A 10,218-nucleotide genomic window follows, 5' to 3' on the forward strand; every position below is an offset into this window, starting at 1 on the left:
TGCCAATAGCAAGGATTTCTTATTTAGAGATCCATGTGCTTTCCATGTAAAATGGCAAATAGTGTCTTGTATTTCACAGAACTTGTATATTTGAGAGAAAAACTGATCAGGGGACAGAGCAAACTAGCAATTACCCTTGCAGCTTGTATCCTTTGGTCCATTAACTGGGCACCTGAGGCTGATCTCCCTCTCCTTCATCTAGTTAAGCCTTGATAGCCAACACAATAATGAGCCCTCCCATGTAATCTGTAGATGCCTCTGTAACCCTTTGCTAGGACATGCTTAACCAGCTGCTTGGTTTTAGTCTCCTCACCCTCTCTTTGGCTTCCCTCTGACAAGGAAAGCATTTTCATGGTTTCCCAGCAGCTCCCTCCTGGGATGCCAGTGCTTGCTCTGAACCAAGATTGGCAGAGGACCTCCTCAAGGCTGGAGGCTTCCTGGAGCGGCTGGGCCAGGGACCTTGACACACTCCTCATTTCAGACACTGCAGTCTGCCCTGTTCACCATGCCATGGTCTCAGCAACCTCCTGAATACATGGACAATTAGTAAGTGCTGTGGTGCAGCCAGTTCCTTGAGAAATGACCTGATTGTCAGATATTTTGACCTGAAAATGCTTCTAGTATGTTCGTTTGGTAATCTGAATAGAGGTGAACTAGGAGAGGCAATTTGTTTCCAGTAAAAACAGAGAACTTACACCTAAATGATTATTAGTTACATAGATGTAACTTCATGACCTCCCACAGACCTCCTTTACACCTGGTGTTGATGTGGCCCAGCAAATGCAACTCCAGTTGTATAAAAAGACATGGAGTTTTAATTGCTGTTGCAGATATGAAATTTTTATTTGGTTGCTACAGTGTAGCTAAAGCTGGATTCAGGCTCCAGCTCAGCTCTACAGTGTCTTGAGGCTGAATCAGGGAAGATTCTGAAAATAAATGACCTCAGATGAAAACATATTTTTAACATGTTCCTTCTTGAAAATCAGAAAATTCTTGCACGATTTTGTGATCCAAATAAGCTACCATCTTACTGCCATCTGCACCAATTCTAAGCCAAAAAGAGACCATTCATATCTGAAATGCAGACAATAATGTAAATCAAAGTTTCACTCAACCTCAAAATTTTAAGATACGCATGGAACAGCAGAAATAGGGAAGGATTAGATAAAAACAATGAACAAATGAGACCTGCATTCTGAGGAAATGTATAAGAACAGATCAGTTATATATAATGCTAATGATTATAGAGCTTGAAAAGGAAGTGATCCAAGAAAGAGTGATGGATTGTTACCACTAACAAGGGCAAATTGATAACAGGAACAAATGTGAAATATATCAAAACAAGCATTATTCTACATTCACCTGACTTGTGGAACTCCCTGTTGCAGGACACCAGCGTGGCACGTATATCCAGGAAATGATTAAACATCATAAATAAAAGTACTTTCTAGCTCAGGTTGGCTACATTTAATTTAAAGGGCTGTCTATGCCTCAGACATAACATGTGTCTTGCAGGGAGTTATTCCTTGTCTGATAGACTGTTGCAAAATAACATTCATTATCTTAACCGGTGCTGGAGGTAGGACACCGGATTAGATAAATCATTATATCCATTTTGCAAGAGGGCTGGCAGTTTCATTAATAAATAATTTGAACTAAGGGGAAAAGAAAACCTTCAGAGGACTACAGTGTTAGGCACAGCCTGGCTGCAGCAGAGAGGTTCAGTGGTTCACCTCTTGATACGGGCAACATAAACTTTTGGAAATAAATATAAACAATGGCAATGAGCTTGTAATTTATATTTTATTTTGCACAAGCTTGCATATATACTGCACATACATTCAGTTTAGAGAAGATGGAAGGCACACAAGGCAATTGAACTACTGTATCCTTTAAGTGGTACAAAGCAAAAAGGTAAAAGTCTGGAGAGTATACAAAAGCTTTAAACACACAAAATAAAATCCACCCCCCCCCCCCAAACATTTTTCCTGTGTTTATCTTAAATTTAGTAGCTGCCAAGCTAGAATTGTAACTTTTTTCAATCAATTGTCTACTGCACCTTTTTTTCCAAACGGACAGGGGAGTCTTATTGTTTTATCTTGTCATCAATTAATATTACAGTACATCCTTGGTAATACAAAATTGTACACCTTCATCAAATAAATTAGGATAAATTAAACCAATAAATTATGCAAAGTCTTCAGAACAATAGACAACAACAAAAAAATCCACAGTTGAAATTGCCTCTAGCTAAAAAATAAAATAAAAAAAAATCAAAAATTGACTTTATCAGTTCAGTTATTGTACTATCTTCAAATTAAAGGGTCTTTATTACAAAAAAAGAGCTTAATAATGCTATTTACAACATATTGCTAAATAATATAAAGGCAGTGTTTTGTCACTTTTGTAACTATATACACATGAGTAATGGCTGGGACAATATCAGTTTAAACCTTAACCTTTGACTCTTCTGGGCAGCATTAAAACCAACCTAAAGAGGCTTTTTTTTTCCTTCTTTTTTAGTTTCTGACTCTTACACGTTATATGGTAATGAGATGGTTATTGTGTTTGTCTAATATCTCACTCGAGTGGTACAATTAATGCAGAAAGGATGGATTTTAGAGAAAAATGTTTCTTCTAGATTTGTTTCTACATATCCCAGTATATTTGTGCATTTGGAAGGTGGCTGCTTCGGGAGAGAGGTGACTGTGGCTCAGATGAAAAGACTAAATAAAGTCATAGTGCCACCACCTTTCATACACTAAAAAGGATATTCCTAAGAAGATACAAAGGTTAAATACCAGTTTTCATCCCAGCTCTAAATATGAGCATTTTTAGCTTCAGTTTATAGATGGTTTACAACCAACAGTTCTACAGAAAACAAAATTGCATTTCCTTCAACAGAACATTTAAGTGCAATACAGTAACTGCTTACTCATATAAACCAGTTACATTCCTTAAGGGGAGCTTTTTGAAAACAATGCGTATTGGAATTTTCAAACACATAGTTGGTACCAGAAGGAAACATTTGCACTATTAACACCAATGATTGCTATATAATACACATGGCAAATATAGTTTTTGCTTTCACTTCTCATGTACAGTGCTCATTTTGGGGGTTTTGTAAACCACTTTCCATTTTTTATATATATATATATATATATCTTTCTGTATATATATATATGTATAAACTTTCAATGCTGCTGGTGAAAATCCTATCTTTAAAGCCACAAAATCTTCACCTTTATTTCTTAATTAATATTAACCTGTGGAAAAAAACATTTTTCTATTAACTGACTTCATATACATAGAAAAAAATTCTGCAATTTTACAGAAACTGTATTACCCATTCCCTTGACATCTGATGAAAGAGACTTAACTTTTAAAAGTAGAGCTGGATTTTCAAGAATGCTTTCAACTATCTATACAGTTACTGTAGTGTTTCTTATAAATCCAACAGATGTTTTCAGAATGTAGTTATTAAAATCTTATGTCTTTATGCAAGAACAGCCGTAAGGTTGAATATTTACATTGCTTTATAAAAGTTCCCCTCGATTTTCAATGTTCACCCACATACCTGGTACAGTAACAAAGATTCTGCAAACTTAAAACACTTTAATTAAATAATACTCAGAGGCACAAAGCAAACCTCAGGAATACATGGGTGAACACTTTCTTAAATAATTACTACATTCTAACATCTTCCACGTGTTTACCATTAAATGTGAAACGTTCCCATTAAACAACCAGAGATACAGTAAGAATTAAATGTTTTGTAGTTTCAAATAGAACATTCTTTTCACAAAACATAACAAATGTCTAAAATAGGTTCTTAATCTAGATAGGAAAAAGGTAAGCTTTTCACTTCATACGCATATTTTGTGTGTGTGTTCCTGTGTATATATACATACATACATACACCCACACATTTTGTCTCTGTGTGACTACATATGTATATGTATATGCACGTATGTCACGTATGAAATATTGCTTCTATACTACTTTTCATCAGGCTAAGAAAACACAAGATTTGCACCACAGTTACAAAAAATTGGCTTCTACAAGAATTTTCAAAACTTGAATGCTGCTCAAACAATTGAGAAAAAATAATTTGCGTTATCAAACTGTTCTAAAAATTCTCTTCTTCAAAAACGTATTCTCCTGCTTTGTTTTTTTTTTTTTTTTAATTTTTAAAAAGACACAAAATATGCATAGCTATCAACATTATGTCAAACAGCCGGAAAGGAAAAAAAAAAAAAAATCAGTGTTTATTGCAGCTGTAGTAATTGAAAAATAAAGTTTAAAAGATGAAAACTGTAAGCCACAGAAGGCACAAGAACAATTGTACTTGTGGGGGAAAAACTGGTATTTTGAAGGATTTTTTTTATCCTTCCGCTGGTGCATTTAAGGTCTAGGCACAGACTATAACCTCAAGTTTATATGCAGAAATAAATCTGAATTTGCATTAAATGAATGGCAACATGGGGTTTCTACATGGATTCTGAAATTCTTTCCCTATGTAAACTTTTCATTACAATAAAAGTAGCCTCCTGCCTTTTCGCCATTTTTAGTGAAATAACATTGAGATCATTTGAAAGAAACTGCTTTCTACTTACAATTTAGTAGGAGCTATGCCATGTATTTATAATCCTAGGTGTATTGGGAGGCACAAAGGCAATATGGCTATAAAATGCGGAAAAATCACATAACTGAAATGATCAGATTATCATTTATTTCTTCTTCAGACCAAGGAGGTTTTTGTTTTGCTTTTAAGATGAAATTTCTACTCTTAATTCCTATGCCTCATTTACTATTGAGATTAGGCTACTTATAAATAAATAAATAAATGCAACAACATCAAGTGTTGAGTACACAATTTCACTTATTTAGATTATGTGAATCACATTGCAGCCAAATAATAATATTAATAATAATAATAATAATAAACATAATAAAAGCAACGGTAAAATTACAGATTGAGATGGTAGCTAGTAGTATGTCCACATAGTATGACTAAAGTATGGCTTTGCTTTCTTATGTCCAAGGTGACAATGCAGTGTTATATTTTGTATCTGATGGTATGCCAATGATGAATTTACTGTATTAAAACTTGAGCATTTTATGCCACTTCTTCCCATAAATCAAAAAAGTGCATGAACACAATTTTCATCCTTTCTTACTCAGAATGCATTGGAGTTACATCTTTATGAAGTGTAATGTTTACCAAATCATGCACAAAAAAAAAAAAAAAAGAGAAGAAAAAAGGAATAATCTTTTGAAAGAAAACAGAAGAAACAAAAGGAAAAGAAATTAAAGGAAAAGAGAAAAAAGAGAGAAAAGAAGAGAAAAGAAGAGAAAAGAAGAGAAAAGAAGAGAAAAGAAGAGAAAAGAAGAGAAAAGAAGAGAAAAGAAGAGAAAAGAAGAGAAAAGAAGAGAAAAGAAGAGAAAAGAAGAGAAAAGAAGAGAAAAGAAGAGAAAAGAAGAGAAAAGAAGAGAAAAGAAGAGAAAAGAAGAGAAAAGAAGAGAAAAGAAAAGAAAAGAAAAGAAAAGAAAAGAAAAGAAAAGAAAAGAAAAGAAAAGAAAAGAAAAGAAAAGAAAAGAAAAGAAAAGAAAAGAAAAGAAAAGAAAAGAAAAGAAAAGAAAAGGAGAAAAGAAGGAGAAAACAAGGAGAAAACAAGAAGAAAAGAAGAAAAGAGAAAAGAGAAAGAAAAGAGAAAAGAGGACACATCCTGTCTACTGTAAGGATATGTACAGTATTAGGTACTCTCAGGGAGTCTAAGATCAAGAAGATTTGTTTTGCTTTTAATGCATAGTGAAAATGTTGGCACTTCATCCCATGCTATTGTCTGCATTGCCTATACTCCACAGATACTGCCAGTGCTTGAAAAGAATGACAGGGAATCGTAGGATTGTGCTGTTTAATTTGAAGTCAGCAGGTTTTTAAGGCTTTCTGCTAACAATAATTGCTTTCATACATTTCTGTCTATCAGCAGTATTTGTAAATGAAGTGAAATTGCAATGATCAGGTCAGCTCTTTAGTCACATGGGTAAACTTTCACTCTCCAAAGTCAAAATGTAATTTTAAAATAAAGAAATAAGATACCAATATCCTCAATGGTCTAAATATAATTCGCAGCTAATTAGGAACTTCCTCTAGATTCAGATTGAATTATGTAGGGGAAAATACTATTGACGATAACAATAAATTCTTACTGCATCCGTACAAAAGACGACAGAGAAAATGACAAATACAGAGTGCCACAGCATATTCAACCTTCCCCCAAACTTCTGGAGACAATACCTTTCTGAAAACATGACAAAAGGAGAGCCACTGAAGAAAGCATGAGACCTGGCAGCTAGCTTTCTTTCTGTCTGCTGACATATCGTGGTATAGCATTCAGGTGAACCCAGATCCATCATGGACTTTACACTGTAGCTCAGATTTTGGTCAAGACTAGCTCCAGCTTCAGAAGACAAGTGCAGCACATTGCTCAAATAGATTTATTTTTTTTAAACTGCACTTACTGTAATTTTAAAAAACCAATTTGGCTATCTGAACCCTGCATAGCCAGGAGGACACTGTGATTTTTGTATATGCTTGATTAGATTTTTATGAAAAAGTAATTTTTATTCTTCTGATCAGGAAAAGACTAATTATATTTTACAGCTACAAACAAGTCTTTTTTTTCCTTTGCCTCAGCACCGTGAGGTAAAGATGTTTCTACTATATCTAAGATCATTCAAAAAAGTGCTTTTCAGGACAGATGTTGAATACAGACAGAAAACTTTGTATGCTGGAAAGGGGATTTTGGGGGGCAGAATGGACTAAGGAAAGAATAAATTTAAGAACTAATGCCACTTAAAGTAAGACCGAGACATGGCAATATAGGACGCTGAAGGTTTCATTTTTACTCTATGGAGAGTGAAATGCTTCCGCTTTAATAAGCTGACCATATTCCAAAATTAGTGTGGTTGATACAATATTGTGCATGAATTACTGGCCTCACCCTGCAAGAACGGTACTCGATTTGTGCAAATGTCCCTTGCTGCAATTTAGAGAAACAACAACCTGGCATGTTGATTACTGGTGCAGGGTATTTATCATTTCTGTAAGGAAAGCTTGAAGAATGGGATTTGCTTTTTTGGGTATCACTTCTTGGAGTGAGTACCTGAAATAGATGTTGTAGAGTTTTTTGAAGTATGAGACAAAATCTAGTTATTGGTTAAAAAGTATATAAAATAAAAAAAACAAGCTTGAAGCTTATGAAGTGACTCCACAGAGTTCAGACCTTTAGCAGTATAAACATAATATAAACTTCATTGTCTGTAGTATTGTGCCATGACATTAGTCTCACTAAGACAAAATGCCACTTTGCAGCAAGCAATAAATCTGACAAAGCATTTTTAAACATAATGCCCTAACTTGCTAAGACAGGCTTTTACACGCTTCCAAACTCTTCTCCCTGAAAATTAACCCCGTTGATTCTCCAAATGTTAAGGGTCTCGGGCAAAAGTAAACCGAAGGCTGAAGTAAAATAACCATCCCCTTGGAACTGAACGAAAACTTAAATCCAGGAGGGTTCACAGTCTAATTTCATATACATATATATGTATGCAATACACATATATATGAAATTAAAATAGAGACACACATGACTTGGGCATCAGAAGGGGACTGCTACTTTCATACATTCATAAATAGCTGCTGAACTCTCTACTCATGAAGAAGCTCTTGTAGGCAGTTTGGGGATTTGAAAATCTCGGGGACCTCACTGTCCAGCTTACAGATGACCTTGTATATGGCCTTCTTCCAGGAAGGATCAACATCTTTGCCTGCGATAATGGCATTGAAAAACTCCCGTAACGTGATCTGAGCCACTTCCAGGAATCTCTCTGGAACCTGCTGATACAAGGAGACAATGGCATTAATACAGTTTTCAATTTCAAGTCTCTGGTTCTTCAAAGGAAACTGAGCTAAGTTCTTTCTTTCAGAAAGGGGCTTACATAGCACCTGCATTTTCTAAATGTGGCAGCCTTCTATTCTCTTATGCAAAGCTGTTATATATAGTACTATAGCAATAACTTTTATAACATGTGTTAGAGATCTTTGTAAAGTCTACTGACAGAATGTAGGTAACAAAATGTTACTGTCTGAGTTTGGAGAGTGGGGGATTTATAGGATATAATTAGCAGGAGGGGAAACAAACACAATTGTCTTTAAGGAGAGAAATCTCTGCTTGATATTTTACCCGTGCATTTATGGCTATGTTCTCTTCTCCGTGTGGGAACTGATACAAAAGTTATGCATGCACAGAAAGCCCACTGTACCTCTGTGCTTAACTTCGGTCACAACCAGTGCTGAAAGCTATCAAAGAAAACAGGGTATCTCTGAATGTTGTTCGTAGTTTAAAAACAAGCAAGCCTTCAGCTAACAGCCTGCTTCTGTGGCTGCTGTGCGCGAGTTCCTCATAAGATGGCTTTCTCAGAAGGCATTATGGCCTTCTTTTCTTTTTCATAAGCCTACAAATAAACCCCCAGCCTCTTCAGTGGGTTCATTGTGCTCCAAGTGGCTACTGGGCTGGGATGTATTAAACTCATCCCGGTTTTCTAGATGTCACTGTCACTTCACGGGTGAGCCAAACGGCCGGCTAGCAGGAGCATGTCACTCTCAGAAGCCCCTGGACAATGGGTGAATGTTAAAAACCACAGTTACCTCCAAACTTTGGTAATTCATCCTAAATAGATGTCTCAGGCACCAGCACCACCTTCTCACCCTCTGTCTTAAATGACTCAAAAGCAATCACTATAATGAACTGTAGGTCAGTTGCAAGGTTGAGGTCATCTCCATAAAGGTATTATTTTCCATTTTTATTACGGAAATATGGCTTCACAGCTCTAGAACTGCTAATACACGGCCGGCCGGTAGCCAGCATGCTTATAATAGCAAGTATTCCCTCACTGCTATTCTTTGCCACTCCGGCAAGAGGAGTTCTCCGACCTGCAACAGGGGCCACTTCAACCATTCCTGTGGCCAGCAGACACCCGGGCAGATCTCGCTCATTTACTGAATGCATGTGACATTGCCAGATCAGGGCCAGCACTTTATCCTCTACTTCAGGCTTTTGTTCTTCTCAGTTTAGAAGCCATGTTCAGAAAACTTGTCTGGAAATGTGCATGTTTCAGCTGATACGACAGAGTTCTGGAGCCTCACTCACTGATCACCGTTGAGGAAACGCTAGCAGTTTGCTAGCCACGTTTTGCCATCAGACAAGCATGAGATCAGCTCCCCCTGATACCAGCTGACAGACTCTGCTTCCAGAAGCCGCACAGCCCGCAGAAGTTCTCTGTCTACCTCCAAGAGTGAAATCCTGTCCCCACACGTTTTTCTCTGCTCCCAAAGACAGGCTGCCTTCTGTGGAAATCTTTCATTCAACAGGCCGCACAGAAACATTTTTACAGATGTTCTATTCCAGCAATAATTATGAGGGAAGGAAATAACTATTATGTTTTACTTATAAAAACAAAGCTCAAAGAAATAACTTAAAACTTCACATAACCACTCTGCTGTGTGGGCTCTCGGTAATACATCTACAAAAGGTACCATGCTTGTCTCATTCTTGCACTGCTATAAAAAACGATACACTTTTCTGTTTATGCAGTTCAAACAACTGCTCATGTGCTGTTCATCACCCTTGGTATTGTTGAGCACTAACCAAGGGGAAGGAGTTGTGAACTACGTGATACTAGAAAGCAAGAAATGTAGCAGATAACCAACTTTTTGCTGTACACGCTGATGTTAGCTCACAGGAGCAAAAACTGTTCTTTTTTTGCCTTTGTGCTTGGGAAGAAGACTTCACACCTTTCAGATTTGGTGTCCACTCCAGAATACCAACATTAGATGCATTTCTTCCCTTCCAAGTCACTGGAGATGGGAGGGAGGCAATTACAAGCACCTACATGAGAAGCATAAAGCCCAAATGCAAAATGTCCTACGTGGTTACACCCCTGACAACTTTAAGCATGGAAGTGACAACCTGGGTTTTAAGTTGAGCCTTTGCCATTCAGTTTCTACCTGTGCGTATGAAAGTTCTCCAGGTAGGGGGTGCTGCTTTTCCAAGGAGTAGGAGGCATGAAACCCCTGAAACCACTACTTTCCAGGCCTCCCACCCCCATAAAGATACACAGGCTTTGCTTTTAGGCTTTTCTTTTAGGCTTCTT

General features: G+C 36.7%; 1 protein-coding gene across 1 annotated transcript in view; it reads right to left on the bottom strand.

The window, feature by feature from the left end:
• Positions 1 to 1,784: 1,784 nt before the first annotated feature.
• PROX1 (prospero homeobox 1) overlaps positions 1,785 to 10,218 on the bottom strand; it is a 50,147-nt gene continuing 41,713 nt past the window's right edge. The window contains exon 5 of the mRNA XM_074817922.1: positions 1,785 to 7,900. Within this exon, the coding sequence (XP_074674023.1) occupies positions 7,715 to 7,900 (186 nt within the window). The 3' untranslated portion in view covers positions 1,785 to 7,714. The remainder of the gene's footprint in view (positions 7,901 to 10,218) is intronic.

This window comes from Strix aluco, chromosome 3, assembly GCF_031877795.1.
Source record: "Strix aluco isolate bStrAlu1 chromosome 3, bStrAlu1.hap1, whole genome shotgun sequence".
Classification (NCBI taxonomy): Eukaryota; Metazoa; Chordata; class Aves; order Strigiformes; family Strigidae; genus Strix; species Strix aluco.